At 33.6% G+C, this 20,109-nt stretch overlaps 1 protein-coding gene across 1 annotated transcript in view; it reads left to right on the forward strand.

Annotated features, from left to right (window-relative positions):
• SOS2 (SOS Ras/Rho guanine nucleotide exchange factor 2) overlaps positions 1-19,847 on the forward strand; it is an 89,800-nt gene extending 69,953 nt beyond the window's left edge. Inside the window, exons 14-23 of the mRNA XM_084886583.1 lie at positions 1,211-1,433; positions 4,952-5,071; positions 5,220-5,382; positions 6,750-6,867; positions 7,927-8,099; positions 11,193-11,309; positions 12,979-13,240; positions 14,038-14,079; positions 16,917-17,026; positions 18,143-19,847. Coding sequence (XP_084742709.1) covers positions 1,211-1,433; positions 4,952-5,071; positions 5,220-5,382; positions 6,750-6,867; positions 7,927-8,099; positions 11,193-11,309; positions 12,979-13,240; positions 14,038-14,079; positions 16,917-17,026; positions 18,143-18,652 — 1,838 coding nt within the window. The 3' untranslated portion in view covers positions 18,653-19,847. The remainder of the gene's footprint in view (positions 1-1,210; positions 1,434-4,951; positions 5,072-5,219; positions 5,383-6,749; positions 6,868-7,926; positions 8,100-11,192; positions 11,310-12,978; positions 13,241-14,037; positions 14,080-16,916; positions 17,027-18,142) is intronic.
• The last annotated feature ends 262 nt before the right edge of the window (positions 19,848-20,109 follow it).

Consider the following 20,109-nt stretch of genomic DNA (forward strand, 5'->3'; position numbering starts at 1 on the left):
TACTATATCTAAGCCTAGCTTATTTCACCTACTTGTTTTTTAAGGGAAATTTTACTTAAAATAGAGGATATGATTTCTTAGTTTAAATTTTGAGATGTTCAAGATAAAATTTTCAGGCGTACTTTAAAATTATTTATAGTACTAAATTAGTTTAAATTATATTGCAATGGAGACACTAGATTGTATGTAATGTAAGAAGCTTTTATAATACATACAAGTTAATTTTATATTAATGTCTATAGTTAATATTTAAAGGCCTTTTCTATTCACATACCTCAGGATAACCAAATAGTTGGTTTGTGGAAGTTTCTTTTTATAGAAGTATTATAACTAGTAAGTGAAGAAGGCTAATAGAATTAGATTACCATTTCTCAATTCCTAGTAACATCACAAAAAGAGAAGTAACTGGATATGCTATGCCTCCTGTTAAAAATATACTAGCAATTATTTGTGTCAAAAATTGACCCTGAATCAGATCAAGTCTTTATGTATCTGATTTCCAGAAAATACAAGGACAGCAAAACATGGCAGTGATACCACAGGGATGGAACTGGCAAAATTCAGACTTGGGGAAACACAGAGCAAAAAATAAATTACAAGCAAAATGAGAGATTAAAGGAGACTTGAGACATACTAACTCAGTGCAATGTATAGATCTCATTCAAATCCTATTTCAAACCAACTATAAGAAAACATGTATTGACAGTCAGGGAAATTTGAACACTAATACTTTTTAATATACTTTTATTGATTTCAGAGAGGAAGGGAGAGGGAAAGGAAGATAAAAACATCAATGATGAGAAAGAATCATTGATTGGCTGCCTCAATCATTGGATTGAGCCCTCAGCTTGGGCATGTGTCCTGACAGGGAATTGAACTTTAATTTCCTGGTTCATAGGTTGATGCTCAACCACTGAGCAACGCCAACCAGACTGAACACTAATATTTGATAATATTAAGAAGTTATTGTTTTTTATATGTGATCATGGTATTATGTTTTAAAATCGTTAACTTTTGAATAAATGTATACTTAAATATTTGATTTGTTTTTAAATAGCAGGGATAGAAGGGAGGACATGATTGGGGTTAGATGAAACAAAAGGACACCATTGAGTTGGTTCTTGTTGAAGCTAGGTAAATGTTAAACATTATGTAAAGGTTTATGTTATCTATCAAATAAAAAGCATTTTTGTTTTGTATCTTTATCTAGGGAAAGCTATGAAGAAATGGGTAGAGTCAATTGCTAAGATCATCAAGAGGAAGAAACAAGCTCAGGCAAATGGAATAAGCCATAATATTACCTTTGAAAATTCACCTCCACCAATTGAATGGCATATCAGCAGACCAGGACAGTTTGAAACATTTGATCTCATGACACTTCATCCAATAGAAATTGCACGTCAGCTGACACTTTTGGAATCTGATCTCTACAGGTAGACATTATCAATAATATGCTGCTCTGTTTTCAAGAACCTTGAACATACCTGTTTTCGGAACATTTAGCAAATTATTCATGAGTGCTTAAAAATACCTCAGTCTATTCTTTTGGTCATGATGGAAAGTTTATAGCACAGTTTGTTTGTTTGTTTGTTTGTTTTAATCCTCACCTTAGGATATTTTTCCATTAAATTTCAGAGAGAATGGAAGAGAGAGGGGAAGACAGAGAGAAACATGGATGTGAGGGAAAACACATTGATTGGTTGCCTCCTGCATGCACCTTGACCAGGGCCCTGGTTGGGGAGGAGCCTGCAACCAAGGTACGGAATCGAACCTTGGGACCTTATGGTCTGCAGGCCGACTGGCTTCGGGTATAGCATAGTTTTTAACTTCAGTCTGTTCGGCTGGTTAAAGTCTTAAAATGTATTGCTATATAGGCCCAGATTTGATATTTAGCAATCCTTCCTAAGAGCAGTGGCAGAGAGAATACTAATACAATAGAATAGCAGCCACTTTCAAAGTAGTCACTGAGCTCCTACTCCTAATACTACTTCTCTCAGATTGCTTTATTGAATTGTTTCAGCTAAATCAGTCAGTATAGATGCTAGGCTCTTGGCAGCTAAGTAGATAGAATATTTAGTGAGACAAGTTTTATTCTTTTTGCTTTTCTTTTTTTCATATTTTACATGATCAGAATTTTACTTGGGAGCTTGGCAGAGTTAGGTTTGTTAGGCAAATGAATAACAGAATTGTTGGAGGAATAAAGATTTCTTAACTTCTTTTAAGGCATCTCAAATAACTTTAGCTTTTTGAAGTAAATATTAACTTTAAAGAAAAGTTATTTCTGTAGTAGTACAATGATGAGCCATAGTTAAAACTTCCAGCCTGGCCAGTATGGCTCAGTGATTAAGCATTGACCTATGAACCAAGAGGTCATGATCAGGGCACGTGCCTGGGTTGCAGGCTGGATCCCCAGCAGCGGATGTGCGGGGCGCAGCTAATCACTGATTCTCAACATTGATAATTCTAACTCTCCCTCTCTCTTTGTCTCTAAAATCAATGAAATTATTTTTTTTTAAAAAATCCTTCCAAACCATTTCTTTCATTTGTAAGGATCACTAGAAATGTGATTTTCTTTCATTTGTAAGGATCACTAGAAATGTGCTCGGCTATTTATTTTAATATGTATTCCATCACCTTTTTTATATATAATGTTCTTGCCATCACTCTTTATCTGGAGTGGCTTAGTTGTAGTTCTTTGTCCTGTGTACCAAAATGTTGCTGATTCAAATGATACCTCTCTCTCTCTCTCTCTCTCTCTCTCTCTCTCTCTCTCTCTCTCTCTCTCTCTCTCTCCCTCTCTCTCTTTCTCTCTCTCTCTCTCTCTCTCTTCCTTTCTCTTCCTTTCTCCCTATAAGCATGTCCTGGAGTGAGGACTAAAAATATACATATACAGGGTGTCCCAAAAAATGTCTACACACTTTAACAGCTGATAGCTCAATTTTGAAAATGAAATGTGTTTTAATAAACACTGCCTTTATAATTATTCAAAGTGTGTATACATTTTGGGGGGGACACTCTATATATAAAAAGAAGTTATCCTGGTTAGCAGCCAATTTTTTCTTTACAGGGATTACACAGAAAAATAAGATTATATAAAATGTAGTGCTAATAGAGAATGTAGGAAGGCCTATTCTTCATTAGCACTAGACATAAAATTCTGCCTTCTTTAGCATTGGGCCTGTGCTTTGCCTTGGCTGTGTTATTCGGAATTCAGCACACATGTTGGAGGTTGTCAACATCTGACTCAAAGTGTCATGTAATATTTTAAGTAATTTGGAGTTCAAGTTGTTTTTGTTTATAATGTGGGATTTGTGATAGGTAGGAATGGAAGGAATTGTTACTTGAGATAACAAAGTACTGAATCAAGTTTTTCTTCATATGGTGACTGTTACACGAATAGACATAGGAAGAAGAAAAAAGCATCTAACTCTTTGTGGACTTGCTTTCAGAACATAGGAATACCTTTGTTAGATGATATGTGTATTATGGATGAAGGGTAATATTCATAAAACATTAACACTAAACTAAATTTCTGGTGAAATAATAGAGCCACTTTAAGAAAACTTACTTTAAAAGATGTTTTTATTGATTTTAGAGAGAGGAAGGGAGGGGGAAAGAAGCATCTATCTGCTGCTCCTGCATGTCCCCTCCTGGGGTGGTAGAGCCTACAACACCAGCATATGCTCTGACCATGAATCGAGCCAGTGAATGGGACAATGCTCAACCAACTGAGCCACAACCAGCCAGGGTGCTGGTCAATTTTTTAAATTATGTAATCTTTACTCACTATGTATAATTATTTAATCAGCTCTTTTGTTTGACATTTTTATTAAATATTTCAATTATTCCAAAAAAATGTAGAAAACAATATAATAAGCACTCATGAACAACAAAAGCATTATGAATAAAGTTGAAATCCTTTGTGTAATTCTTCCCAACCCCATTCCTCCTCTTTCTCCCAAGTAATACCACTGTCTTATATTTAGTGCTTACTATTCCTGTTTATATCTTTATAATTTATATCAATATAAACATTCATTAAGAATATATAACTTTGTTTCACATTTTAACATTTTATCATTCTGCAACTTATTTTTTATTTAAATTGTTTCTGGCTCTTGTTCAAGTTAAGAAATATAGCTCTAGTTGTTTGTTTTTATTATTTATTTTTTAAAAGAAATGTTTTTATTGATTTCAGAGAGAGGAAGGGAGAGGGAACGAGAGAGAAGAATCACTGATGAGTGAAAATCATTGATTGGCTGCCTCTTGTATGCCCCCTACTGGGGATTGAGCCCCCTACCCAGGTACGTGCCCTGATCAGGAATCTAACCATGACCTCCTGGTTCCTGGTTCGATGCTCAACCACTGAGCAACACCTCCTGGGCTAGTTTGCTTATTTTAATTGCTGTGTGATATTCCATTGTAAGAATACTCCATAATTTATCCAGTCAATTGATGATGGACCTCTAAGTTGTTTGGGATTTTTCTCTCTCACAAACAATGCTTCACTGAATATTTCTATAAATGTTTTCTTATAACCTATTGTATCTAGAGTACATGTATAGATTTGCTGGATGATCTAGTATGTATATCTTCAGTATTATGAGACATTGGTAAATTGCTTTATAAAGTGGCTATATCAATTTTTACTTGCACATCAGTATTGGAAATTTCTTATTTTTTCACATTTTTGCCCATTTGGTGTCAGACTTTCATTAATCTAACAGGACTAAAATGGGATTTCATTATGATATAATGTTCTTTTCCCTGAGTAAGAAAAGTATTTATTTATATTTGTGGCTAGTCGGGTCCATTCCTCTGTGAATTACCTCTTCTTATATTTGTCTACTTATCTTTTGGGTTAATTGTGTTTTTCTTATTAAGTATTAGAACTTTAAATACTTTTGATAATCCTTTGTAGGTTAAGTTGCATTGATTTTTGGTTCCACAGGAAAGTTCAACCTTCTGAACTGGTAGGGAGTGTATGGACCAAAGAAGATAAAGAAATAAATTCTCCGAATTTATTAAAAATGATTCGCCATACTACAAATCTTACACTCTGGTTTGAAAAGTAAGTTTTTATTTACTGTGTCTCATTCTTTATTATAATAATATTAACTAATATATAAGCCAAAATCCTTGCTAAAAATATATTTTTACATGAGGTGATGAAATTGCTTTCTAAACCATGAATTTTTTTCTTTTTCTTTTTTTGTTAGGTGCATTGTGGAAGCAGAAAATTTTGAGGAACGGGTGGCAGTACTAAGTAGAATTATAGAAATTCTGCAAGTTTTTCAAGATTTGAATAATTTCAATGGTGTATTGGAAATAGTCAGTGCAATAAACTCAGTATCAGTATACAGACTAGAACATACCCTTGATGTAAGTTTTAGGCTTAAATATTTCATTATTTTGAGGGAAAGTAAAATTAATATAAAGAGATTCCTTCTACCACCTATCTTTTGTTGTAAACCTATCTTATTCCCTTAGATGCAATGATTTCAGGATATTAGAAAATTACACCAATATACACTAGTAAGCCTAGGATTCATGAAAGAATCTGGGACTTGTGACTTTGTTTATTTAGTTACTATACTTACCAAGTTCCAAATGGATTTTTTTCAAAGCACATTGATTGATAGTTTTAAATAATGACAAAGGATTTCAGATATAAATATACAAATTACTTTAATCATCTTTGGATAGAGAAATAATAACATGGAGAGAACCCTTTCTAAAACTTAATATGAGTATAATATGATTTCATCTTGATGTAACAAAACAGAATAAACATTAAACATGTAAGTGAAGTTATATGAGCATTGAGAATAGTGTGGAAGGATACATATATTTTTCTTAACATTGGTTCTATCAGAGGTTGTGATTAGAGGGGAGTGGAAGATAAATGGTTTTCATGTATGTATTTTTCTATTTGGGTGTTTTCATTTTGTTGATTTGTATGAACTTTTTATGTATTAAAGATATTAACAGTCAGTACCAAATATTAATCTTTTAATAAATTCATTTCTATTCTGATTTTGAAATACTCTTAAATAGTGTATTTAGTTTGAGAGGTTCAGGTTTAGTTTCTTATAATATTGTGTACAGAACAATATTTCTAAAAAATGTTTATTAGGTATAAAAAATAAAAATATAAAGAACACCTTTATACATGGCATCTAATTTAAGAACTTCTATCAATTCAGTCCCTTCAGAGCCAGCTACCCTTTTGATTCTGAATTTTATGCTTATTCTCTTTTTTCCTTTCCTTTTTTTTTTAAATACTCACCTGAGGACATGCTTAGAGAGAGGAAGGAAGAAAGAGAGAAACATCAATTGGTTGCCTTCTGTAAGTTCCCACCAATTGTTCTTTTTCAAGAGTGACTACTTTTGACCCTTTGTTCTTCTATATAAATTTAAGAATCAGCTTAAGTTCATTTTTTAAAAAGTTTGGATTTTGATAGGAATTGCATGGTTTTTATAAATCAATTAGTGAAGAGGAAGAATTTTTTTGTTGTTTAATCCTTTAATTTGTATTAGGGAAAAAAACTACGTAGATTTTTAAGTTTTATATCTATAGATTTCAGAAGAGAAATTTCAGGCAAGTGCAGAAAGGAATACTTATTTCTTAATTTAAAAATAGTTTGTTAAAATATTTACAAAAATGTATAAAGTTAAAGGCTCTGCCTGCATTCATAAAATATTATTAAATTGTAGAAATAAGTTATATTTAATTATATATTTGAAAGGCCTTGCAGGAAAGAAAAAGGAAAATTTTGGATGAAGCTGTGGAATTAAGTCAAGATCACTTTAAAAAATACTTAGTAAAACTTAAGTCCATCAATCCACCTTGTGTGCCTTTTTTTGGTAAGTTATTTAGGTATGTACTTATATTTTGGGGGAAAGTGTACTAGTATTGTATACAAAAGAAACCATCCTTGAAGTTGTCCTTATTTGATATCTGAGAGCCATCTACCTTTTTTAACTATCTATATTAATAAAGAAACGTTATTTCCTTACCTGTAATATGAAGACTGATAATTACCCATAGAGCTGTTGTAAGGAGCTCTCTGGGGTCTCTTCTATAAGAGCTCATTCATGACAGCTCCACCTTCATGATTTAGGCACCTCTGAAAGGCTCCACCTCCTAAAACCATCATATTCAGCATTAGGATTTCAACATGAGTTTTGAGTATTCATAACATAGCATGCATGAGTGTACACACATACACACTGGCACATACAACTGTTGTGACAACCAAAAATGTCTCCAGACACTCCCAAACATCCCGTAGGGAACAAAATTATTCCCAGATGAGAGCTACTAATTTAAATAAATCAATAATTATGCATTAAAAAGGAACCGAAAATTTTCTTACTGTCCCAGAATGAGGAATAATTCTTTTTCTATTTAAATTATGGGTATTTAGGAACAAAATTTGTTTATAAATCTCTAGTCTTATTAATTAGAATTAGCTTAAAATTAATTTCTTGATCAGTAATCATTTAAGATCATTGGCATTAGATATATATTTTTTTTTAAGTAAAAATTTTTATAATTTTTTTCATTTTTTTATTGAGGTATATTGGTTGCTTTGGCATTAGATATTATAACTAAATATTAAAATGGTTAGAATAGATTTAGCACTACAATTTAGACTTTGTGAACAAATCCCTTTATTTTAGGTTACTAGTCTAAGAAATGACAAATTAAGTTTTTTAAAACCCTAGTATTCTTTTTATTTTAAATTATTTCCATGTTAAATTCTTAATGTAGAATTAATTGTTACATCTGTCAGACTTATCAATATTTAGAAGTAAATATTGGATTTTAGGATATCGTTCAACTTTTCTAAATAGGTTGTTTTCCCAAATGGTTAAATAACCAATTTTATAATTGTCTTCAAATACAATTTTTTTTACTAGGAATATATTTAACAAATATTCTGAAGACTGAAGAAGGGAATAATGATTTTTTAAAAAAGAAAGGGAAAGATTTAATCAATTTCAGTAAAAGAAGAAAAGTGGCTGAAATTACTGGAGAAATTCAGCAGTATCAGAATCAACCTTATTGTTTACGAATTGAACCAGAAATGAGGGTAAATATATATATATTTTTTTGCTTATCTTTAAAAGAGAACATGTTAAATCCTGTCATCTCTTTAAAAATATCATAACCACGCATTTTGCTTTATATTTTCTATCAAAATAATATACTTTTATTAATAGTTAATCAATAGATAGAAATAGCAAGTATTACATATTCTACACTAACAATCTAAAGTTAATTAGGCATTTAATCTTGAAAATACTGCTTTTTTGTGTACTTGGTTCAAATAACACTTGCAAAAAATATATGAGAAAATGGAATGAAAGAACCTTTCTGATGTTCGTGCAGTAAAAAGAAAATCCACTATTATTACTATCACTGAGTGGTATCTATTTTATTTTAGACTAATAAAATATTAATATCTTCATAAGAACACTGGGTTTAAATAAAAAGGTGCTCGTAGAATGGTATGTGTATATGCATAGCAAAAATTAGTTTTCTAAACATTCTATCAAGTGATGTCTTATTTTCAGCAATAATTCCTAATATTAGTTCTGTGGTACTGTAAGATGTGGAATACCTTCTAAATTAGAGTAAATTATGATATTACTAGAGGCCCAATGCATGAATTCCTGCAAGGGTGGGGTCCCTCTGGGTGACCAATGCCGCCTGCAGCTCCTACCTGCTGCTCCCGCTCATCCTGGCCCCACTGTGCCTGCTGCGGCTCACGCCCAATCAGTCCCAATCAGGAGAGGCTCTTGCTGCCTCAGCAGTGCTTGCCAGCCATGAGCCCTGTGTCTGGCATCCTCTCAAGGGGAGTGGCTTGCGGGATCAGGCTGAAACTTGGCTCTTCGACATCCCCTGAGGGTTCCCGGATTGCCAGAGGGCACAGGCCAGGCTGAGGGACTCCACCGGTGCACAATCGGGGAGGGACTGCAGGAGGCCTCCAGGGCATGTCCGGCCCATCTTGTTCAGTACCAATTGGCCGGACCCTAGCAGCAAGCTAACCTACTGGTCAGAGCATCTACCCACTGGTGGCCAGTGCATGTCATAGCAAGCAGTTGAGCAGGCTTATATGTCATTAGCATATTATACTTTGATTGATCAGTTCTGTTCAGTTTATTTGCATATTACCCTTTTATTATATAGGCTATTTATGTTAAATGAATTTTATTGCATTATACTTATTTGAAATTCAGAACATAAGATAACTATCAGAATAAGTTTACCTCACATTAAAATTATGCTAAACTTTCAGATGTAGTCTGCAGGTTGGGCATATTGAATGAAAATGGCCACCATTCTTCCCTCCTAAATTACAAGATGGTCACTGTTCTTTGTTCTCAGTTCAAAACAAAGTACCCTAAAATCCTAAGGATGAATGACTTAAAGTCTAAAGTACACCATTGTGAAAATGTAGACAGATACCTGCTCTGAAAAAAACGGTGATGAGCTACTATTTCATTCCATTCTCTCATCATCGGGCCAACCATCTTGGATGTGGAACTTCCCATGGCTAAGGAAATATGTTCATGAAACCCAGATTAGAGTTCACAATATATTTCCCCCTCAGAAATAATTGTACTTTGGTTATACTTGAAATAGTACTTTTAGCATTCATATATGATCTTATATATACTTCCTACCATCTTTTAAAGCATTCTCTTAGAGATGAGGTTGTGTGGTATGCAGAGAATCTTTCTTTATGATTGAGCCAAACTAAGTTTCAAATGTAGATCAAGTAGCTATTTACTTTTCAAACCATAATTAACCAAGCTAAATTATATTAAAAAGTAAACAGTGAGAAAAACAAGAACACTGCTGTTATCTATAATAATAAAAGCAAAATATGCCAATCAGACCGGACATCCTCCCAGATGAAGCCTCGAGAGGGTTGGGGGGCCCCTAAGCAGAGTCAACTGCAGCAGGGGAGGGGGGAGGGGCGGAGTAGGCGATAGGGGCGCCAGCTCCTTGCACAAATTTCGTGCATTGGGCCTCTGGTAACTTTATAAAAGTCTTTAAGTTGCTATTGATTCATATAATTTAACATAATTATCCTGTTTCAATGTAATATAATTTTCTTGAAATTGACAGGATGCTTGAAAATGGAAGTATTTCATACTAAAAATTCTGTTGTTAATTTTGTGTACTGCTAAAGCTAAAACCCAATACTTGTTATATATACAATTCTAACTAAACCAGTTCAAAATAAAATAAAGCTAAATCCAGTAATATATTTCAAAGAAATGTTTCTAAGGAAATAAAAAATGTACAGAAAAATGAATGCATAAGGAGTTAAAAATAACAATAATTATTATTGTAATAGAAAGAATTAGAAAGCACCTGTATAGATAATTACGTATATGGAAATTGGTGAAATATTTTTTGGAACATCTATCTGATGACATACTATAGATAAACAGATTTTATATAGTTATATAGAGAGTTAATATTTGTATTTTATAAAATAAGTAAACCACAAGGGGAAAATAATTGAATATAAAGTTTTAAAAGGTTAAAAATAACTGTGATATGATCCCAATCTTTCATAACAAATGTAATTTATGTATCCATAAATACACACAGTTAAAACAAGAATTATTTAATAGTGAAACATTATAGTGAAATCTCTAGTTAATGAGATTACTGTTTGTATTTTTGCACTTTACTAAATCATTTAAATTTTCTAAAACTTAAGCTTATATATTATTTCATAAAGAAAAAGCTTATTTTACTAGATAAACTTGTTTATTATTATTATTCTCAAAATTGCTTTTGAATAAACCGTTGTCCAATTTAGCTTTCTCTTTTTCTGATTGTCTAAGTTTCATTGTGGATTGTAACTATAATTCTGTTGTAAACACTTTTGATAATTTATTGGTGATAATTTTGTTGTTATAATGAGTAGGGATCATATTAACTGAAGGATAAAGCCATTTTGTGGTAATAAGTGAAAATCTATTCATCTTCTAATAGAACTTTAAGACTGAAATATGTAACTTCTATACAATTTTATTTGAAAGCAGAAAGATTGGGATCAGAAATCCTTGTGGACTTTTAGACATTATGATCTCTTAATTTGTTGCTAAAATAAATGTTTTAACAAGATCTAAAACATATACTTATGGATGTTTAATTCCAGCGGTTCTTTGAAAACCTTAACCCTATGGGAAGTGCTTCTGAAAAAGAGTTTACAGATTATTTGTTCAACAAATCACTAGAAATTGAACCCCGAAACTGCAAACAGCCACCTCGATTTGTAAGTTCGTTACAATTTTGAAAAAAAAAATTTTTTTTAACAATATTATCATCAACGTTTAACAACCTATTTCCATTAAAATTATAATTTACTTGAATAGCTGGGTCTCTTTTAATTCTTACCTGGGGATATGTTGTTTTTTTAATTGATTTTAGAAAAATAGAGAGGGGGGAGAGAGAGAGAGAGAGAGAGAGAGAGAGAGAGAGAGAGAGAGAGAGAGAGATTAGTTGCCTTCATACATACTCCAACTGGGGATGGAGCATGCAGTTTTTGGGGGTATTGGACCATGCTCCAAGTGACTGAGTCGCCCAGCCAGGGCTTGAAGAGCTATTTTTAAATGTTTTGTTTTATAGTAGTATACTATTTCTAAAATTACATATTGTGGGGGGAAATGTTAGCCTTCTGATAAAATCTGGTTTATCATTTATCTTAGTACCACTTACTTATCTGTTCACTTTTTATCCATCCTAATATAAGGGGGAAAGCTGTGAGAAAGTGAGAACCTAGAATGACAGGTAGCTGGATGAAACAGGAAATGATGGAAGGCCTGAGGAGAAGTAAGCAGGTGGATCATGGTTCTTCTGGCTTGACCATGACTCCTGCCATTAGAACACCGCGGTTGTCACTGGAACCCACCTCTTTTGTTAAAATTTGTGCTACAGTTCCTAGTTATTCCTTGGGTTTACAGTGGCAGTCAAAATAGTGGAAGACCAGTTCTTAGTAGCTAGAAGTGAAGCAAGATGTGAAAGGAAGTAAAAACACTCAGGCTGAGCAGTACGCTTGTAGCTTTATGTTAGCTCATTTCTACAACAGTTGTATGATATGCATCTTACTCTTGATTTACCAACATAAAAACTGAGGCTCAAAGAAGTTTAAATAACTTTTCCAGAGCTGCATAGCTAAGATATTGATATAGTTGAGATTTTAATTTAAGTTATCTGAATCTGAGTTTTATGTGTTTTTATTTCACTATGAGAATTTTTTAAAGAGAGTAGGTGGATATGCGGGGGGATAATGATAGCAGTTTCTCTAGAGTGGCATTGTAGAAGTTGGTCATTTACTATTAGGAAGAAAAAAGCAAGGTCTCTCTCTCTCTTTTTTTTTTTCTTAAGCACTAATAATATGTTGCATATTTTATATCCATAGAAAATGTTTGTAAAATTGATATCAATGACTTGAAGGCTAAAGTGTTTTGAGAGCAAAAAGTTATTCATACAGATTTTTAAGAATTTTATTTCTGCAGTATGAAAAGAGGTTTACTTATATTCAAGTCCATCTTAAAATTAAGCCAATCAAACCCCAAGCCAATTCTTTTTTAAAAATTGAATTTGTTGGGATGGCATTGGTTAATAAAACTATACAAGTTTCAAGCGTACAGCTCAATAAAACATTATCTACATATTGTACTGTATTTTGAATCCATCACCCAAAGTAAAGTGTCTTTCTGTCCCCATTTTGCCCCCTTTGCTCATTTTTCACCTCCCCAACTCTCTTTCCCTCTGGCTGTTACCACACTGTTGTCTGTGTCATATATCCAAAGTATTTTACTAGGATGTTGGGATTTTATTGTACCCTTATAACTATATGCTAAGAATTAATAAAGTAGCACTAACTTATAAAAATAAAATACATGCAAATTAGTAATGATGATAATGTTTGCTTTTCCTAGCCCAGGAAATCAACTTTCTCTTTAAAGTCTCCTGGAATAAGGCCTAATACAGGCCGACATGGCTCTACCTCAGGCACTTTACGAGGTCATCCAACACCATTAGAAAGAGAACCATGTAAAATAAGCTTTAGTCGGATTGCTGAAACTGAGCTGGAGTCAACAGTGTCAGCACCAACCTCTCCAAATACACCATCTACTCCACCAGTATCTGCTTCTTCAGACCTTAGTGTGTTTTTAGATGTGGATCTGAACAGTTCCTGTGGTATGTATTTGATGTAAACCATTTGGTAAAAAAAGGAATCTTGTGTTTAAGGAAATTCTCATTATTTTATTTATTTATTTATTTATTTATTTATTTATAAATAAATAAATAAATAACTTTTTAAAAATTATTTTATTGATTTTGTACAGAGAGGAAGGGAGAGAGAGATAGAGAGCTAGAAACATCGATGAGAGAGTCATCGATCAGCCGCCTCTTGCACACCCCCTACTGGGGATATGCCCGCAACCAAGGTACATGCCCTTGACCGGAATCGAACCCGGGACCTTTCAGTCCCCAAGCCGACGCTCTATCCATTGAGCCAAACCGGCCTCGGCTAATTCTCATTATTTTAAGTAGGAAACTATAGAATCCTTTTCAAACTTTATTAGCATAGAAAGTGACAGTGAAATGTGAAAACAGCTTTAACACAAGGAAGTAAAACATCATTCCTGCATTGTTTATGCACATTATTTTCTAATTTATTCATTCAACAAAATTTCTTTAGTATCTTTTGAACACCACTGCTATTCTAAAGAGAGCACTAGACAATGATTAAGAAAACAAGCAGGTAAGTTCTGTAAAGGAAATTTAAAAAGAGACTGATAGAGAGTAAACTAATGCTGATAAAGAAAAAACTGAATTCCAGGTACAGAGTACTGGGTTCATTTCTTTAAAAAAAATTAGATGGCAAAAGATGATAAAATTCTGTGTGTGTTATTACATGTTACTTCAAGCAGTCATATTAAAAAAAATCATACATATCTTCCTTTTCAAATTAATTTTTCTCATTCCCATAGGCAGCAATAGCATCTTTGCTCCAGTTCTCTTGCCACAATCAAGTAAGTAAGATTTTTAGCTGATTCTAATTAAATGATTATGAAGATAATAATTAAGTTGATAATAATTAAGTTGATTAAATTTGTATATGAGTATTTTGGGCTTAACGGCATTTTTAAAATGTGATATTTTAGTGAAATTCTTAAAATAAATTGGATTATTTGCTTACAACTGGGTACTATTTAAACTTTACTAAAGTTTGTTTTCATCATTTTGCAGACTATCAATGTTTTAGAGGCTATGTGAACATTGAACAAATTACTTAGCATCTATTGTATAAGCTTGTTAAGGATCAAATGATATAACTTATGTAGAGCATCTAGCACATAACTGGGCATGGAATGAGAAATGATTCCATATCAGTTACCTCTTCCCCACCCCTTCCAATTCATTTTCCCATAAGCACAATATACTCAGTGTCTATTAGGTTCCCAGGCTAGCCCATGATCACTTATTTTGTCACATGATCTTATTAAAGCAGTATTTTGAGTATATCACTATTCTGCTACTCCTAATTATTTCATAATTTATGATGTAAATGTTGTCACCTTTCTTTCTATGGTCATTTAAAACAAAATAACTCAGGAAGGACATAGCATCTTTGGGAATAATTCTCCCCTCTGGAGGACTTCTGCTTCTATCATGGTAAAATGTATATGATTTAGATAGCAGCAGGAGAGCCCTTTGTCTTATGAGAAAAGTAAGTTTATTCTTTTAAGTGTTTAATTCCAAACTTTAATTTTTTTTAAAGTAAATAATGCTAAGACACTAGAATTTAACAGCAGTTCCCTATCATAAACTAGTGTCTCATGTCTGAATTTTAGATTCTCCAGAGAATAAAAATCCCAGTGATGTGGGATGAGGTAGTTGCTTGGCCTCACAAAGTGGAGAATGGGGGTGGAGTTCTAGTTGCTCTTTATATGGACTTAAGTCTTCCGTTTTCACTCCCGTGCTGCCCATTGTGCCAAGTGCCTTTAACTCCTCTCCACTTGGTTCTTTGGGGCATATTTGCTGCTTTTTCTCAATATCACTGCCTGTAGACATATGAGTTTCATCTTATCCATTTGTCTCCTTCATAGACATGGTAGTCTACCTTCATGCATTGATGCTTCGGGATTCAGATGTTTCCTGGTTTAATTGACATTTCTTATTTTATTAATTTTCTTGTTCTGTGGTAGAAATGTTTTTATTATGTATATTAGTTTCTATCGCTGCTGTAATAAAATACTACAATGGAGTGGCTTAATAGAGCACAGTTCTAGTGGCTAGAAAACCAAAAATCAAGATGTTGACAAGGCCATGCTCCCTCGGAAACCTGGAGGGGAGAATTTTCCTGGCCTCTTCTAGCTTCTGGCATTTGCTGGCAATTCTTAGCATCCTTTGGTTTGTAGATGCATTGCTTCAGTCTCTGTCTCTGCTGTCACATGGATATCTTCTCCGTGTGTCTCTTTGTCTCTTCTTCTTATAAAAAACAGCAGTCATACTGGATTGGGGCCTGCTTTCATACTAACTTGATTATATATGTAAAGACCATATTTTCAAATAAAGTCAACATTTATAGGCACTGGGGTTAGAGTTCAACACATATTTTGGGAGGGAATACAATTCAGTCCATAACACTATGTCATTTTATTTTTATTTTTATTTTTATTTTATTGATTTTAGAAAGGAAGGGAGAAGGAGAGAGAGACAAACATCAATGATGAGCGAGAATCATTGACCAGCTGCCTCCTGCACCCTAAGGATTGAGCCTGCAACCGGGCATGTGCTCTTGACTGGAATGGAACCCGGGACCCTTCACTCCGGAGGCTGATGTTCTGTCCACTGAGCCAAACCAGCTAGGGCTAACACTATTATAAAATATATATTTCACATGATAAAAAAAAAATTGTTTGAAATTTAATTTAAAAATACTGAGAATAACTGCCTAAAATTGTGACTATCCTAAAATAAATCTTGAAATAAAATAATAAATATGAAAAGTGCTCACATGCAATGAGAAAAATAGCAAGAATTCATTAACAATGGACATGAATAAACCATCCAGATCAAAATATGAGCAAGCCTATGTTAAAAGGTTCTTTCATACATTACTTAACCCTTATAGATTGGTATATTAGTTTGACCCTTCTAGAAAGAAATCTGAAAACATATCAAATCATAAAAATATTCACTCCCTTTGGTCTTATTCATTCAATGGAAAATCGAGTACTTATTTTGTACCAGTCACTCTGCTAAGTACAAGGGATTCAATGGCAAACAAGAAAGACGAAGTTTTAGCCTTTGTTTATTCAAAAATATCATCTCATACATGAAGATGACATTGTTCATCCACTCTCTGGGTTTTTCTACTTTTGGCTCCTTAATCTCTCTTACTGATTTCTCTTCATTTTCCTAACCTATTAACAAAGCCCTGAGACTCAGTCCTTGGCCATCTTTTTTTCTCACTTGCTTGATTGTCTCATTCAGTCTTATATTAGCTATATGATGATAGTTCCCCAATTTTTTCCTCTACCTAGAATCTCTCTTGACCTTTAGACTCAGATATTCAGTGACCTATTCAACATCTCTATTTAATCTTAATGAAATTATATACTTTTGTTTAGTTATAGTACCTACTATGTGCCAGGTAGTACCATTGTGCTAAGTGCTAGGGATACAAAAATAAATACACGCTGCCCTCAGAAAGCTTATAGTTTAATGGAGAGGTTAGATAAGCCAATAGTCAGCTACAGTACAATCTGACAGTTGCCTTAGCAGAGGTTATCACAAACTGAAATTAAATTTATATAATCAATGTACTATAAATTGTGGTTAAACTAATCTTTTTAACCCACAGAGTCTTTCTTCAGTTCGTGTGGTAGTTTACATAAACTAAGTGAAGAGCCACTGATTCCTCCTCCACTTCCTCCTCGAAAAAAATTTGATCATGATGCTTCAAATTCCAAGGTACTCAACAGGACTTAGGTTTACCTCATCTCATTCAAAATTGTAAATCTTTAAAAAACAGTGCTTGTCCTTCTAAAGAGTCTGTCAGTTAAAATGTGGATATCCTTAATGGTTTTTAAACATTTGGGTTGTTTTATTTGAAAAATACTTTAAATAATTACTCATAATTCTTTTTCTAAAAAAGTGACTGGGCAGATTCACAAATACTCAGAAGTACATTTTTGTTCCTGAACTAGTAGAGGTGGATATAACTTTAACATTCAAAGCATTCTTTAAACTTTAGGATGCATCAGAATCTCCTGGAAGGCTTTATCAAACCAGATTGCCAAGAGTTCCTGATTCTGTAGGTCTGGAGTGAGGCTCAATAATTTGCATTTCTAACAAGTTCCCCACTGTTGCAGTTACTGCTGGTCCCTGGATCATACTTTTTAAATCATGACTCTAAGCCTCACTGGGAAACGTAGAAGTAGGTAGCCAGAAAGCAGCAGCTGGATATTAATCCTCTTAACATCATGTTCTTTCATGTCTGCAAAACTATATATACTTTTCATTCACTTGCCTATTATTATAATAAAAATATGTAAGTTTATGAAATGTATATACAAAGCAAGACAACCTATGGTGTTATATCCTAGGATTTCAATTAAAACACCTCATATATAAGAAATATTAAACTGGGGCCCTGAATTAAACTGGGAGTAATTTAGTCATAAATCTGAATCAAATTACCCTATTTTGAACTCCTGGATTTAACTTGACACATAGGAATTTTCTTTCATTCATTTATTCAGTTATTGTTAATCCTCACTAGAGGATATTTTTTCCATTGATTTTTAGGAAGAGTGGATGGGAGGAAGGGAGGGCAGAGTGAAAGAGAAACATTGATGTGAGAGAGAGGCATCAATTGATTTGCCTCCTGAACCCACCATGATCAGGGCCAGGATCGAACCTGCAACCCAGGTACATGCCCTTGGCTGGGAATTGAACCCTTGACCTTTTGGCATGCTGGCTGACGCTCTAACCACTGAGACACTGACCAGGGCAATTCTTTTAATAACTTTTTCTTGCAGATATTTTAGGAGAATAGAAATATAGTTTAATTACTTTTTTTTAAAGGGAAATATGAAATCTGATGATGACCCTCCTGCTATTCCACCAAGACAACATCCTCCTCCAAAGGTAAAACCCAGAGTTCCTGTTCCTACTGGTGCATTTGATGGGCCTCTGTGTAGTCCACCACCACCGCCGCCGAGAGATCCTCTTCCTGATACTCCTCCGCCAGTTCCCCTTCGGCCTCCAGAACACTTTATAAACTGTCCATTTAATCTTCAGCCACCTCCACTGGGCCATCTTCACAGAGATCCAGACTGGTTCAGAGACGTTAGCACGTGTCCAAATTCACCAAACACTCCTCCGAGCACACCCTCTCCAAGGGTACCACGTCGATGCTACGTGCTCAGTTCTAGTCACAATAATCTTGCTCATCCTCAAGCTCCCCCCGTTCCACCAAGGCAGAATTCAAGCCCTCACCTACCAAAACTGCCACCAAAGACTTACAAACGGGAGCTTTCACACCCCCCATCGTATAGACTACCTTTGCTAGAAAATGCAGAAACTCCTCAATGACCTTAGCCATATGTAGTCATTGACACTGGAATGATATTTGTAAAGGTTGTTTTTTTAATTTATTAAAAAAGGCATAGTATTTTAGTACTTTTTACAAATAATGCTCTTAAAAATGCTACTGATCAAATAAGCTTTTAAAATCGGAAAAACACAAATACAAAAGTCCTTCGTCATTATCCTCAGGTGATCAGTAGCATTGCCTTGTCTTGGATCCTCAGTGCTGCCAAATGGCCAGTATAAAGAATTTATATTTGCACTGTTGTCTCTGCTAAAATATGGTTTAAAGTGACTGGTTGCACTGAAAAGGGGTAGTGCATTTGTGGAATTTTTCAGATTTGAGTGATAGCTGCCTTTTTAAGGCAATAAATTTACACAAATATGGGAGGTGTACGGTATTGCTGATTTTGTAACTTCTTTGACCATCTTCTAGTTTTTACATTTAGGAGAATTGTGAATAACACCCATTGTTCTTAAACTTGTTAATGCCATGTCTTAAATGCCAGAATTTGCTGCTAAAGACAAAAATGAAAAATAGAATGAAAAGAATAGAATGCACTGTGTATTATATAGCCAAAATGTAAACAAAAAGACTACCTAACTTCATCATAGAGGAGAAAAGGGCATGTATTTTTTCAGATGTGCCTTTTGTTTTTGCAAACTATGGTGTCTTTAGCTAATGAATTGCCTATTATTTTGGAAAAACAAAGTTAATATGCCATGTATGTACAATTTTGTTTATATTGTATATTTAAAGATAATGCTAATAACCTATGTAAATTTAAGTGACTCAAGGTCTATAATACAATCTGCTACTTTACTAATTGATAAATTCAAAGGAAAAGTTTCTTATGGCATAGGAACCAAATGCCTTGCCTTCAAAACCTAGTAACTTTTTCTATAAATCTGTGTTAACTGAAATTTTTTAAATATTTTTTTTAGATTGGTAATATTTAAACCAGCAAATACTTAAAGCTTTATTAAACTTTTTAATCAGAGAAGTAGTAAAACTTTTATTTACTATTTGGACTCCTTCCTTAAGAGTGATGAAAAAGTGTGTTTTGTTGATAATGGTGTAGCAGCAGTTGTAAGGTAGCCAAAGCCACTTTGTTTATTTACTGGTCTGTGGCCTTTTAATATGCTTTGTATCAGAGTGCTTAACAAGATTAATAAATCACCCCAGTCTTAATTTTTAAAAGACTTTTAAAATATGTGTTTTCAGTATCAGGAACAAGGGGGGGAGATTGTTCAGTTCTGTAGAAATATTTATATATATATACACATTTTCAAAGGGTTATGTACAGCTTCAGTTCTATAATCCCAAAGTATTTAAGTGATATAAATTTAGAGGATAACTGTCTTGACTGCTAAACGTAATCAGCAAGATTACGTAAATTCTAGTAATTTTTATGAATTCAGATGAATAATTAGGAGCATGTTGGCAATTCTTAAGCAGGATT

The sequence above is a fragment of the Pipistrellus hanaki genome (genome assembly GCF_964339955.1).
Source record: "Pipistrellus hanaki genome assembly, chromosome: 1".
Lineage (NCBI taxonomy): Eukaryota > Metazoa > Chordata > Mammalia > Chiroptera > Vespertilionidae > Pipistrellus > Pipistrellus hanaki.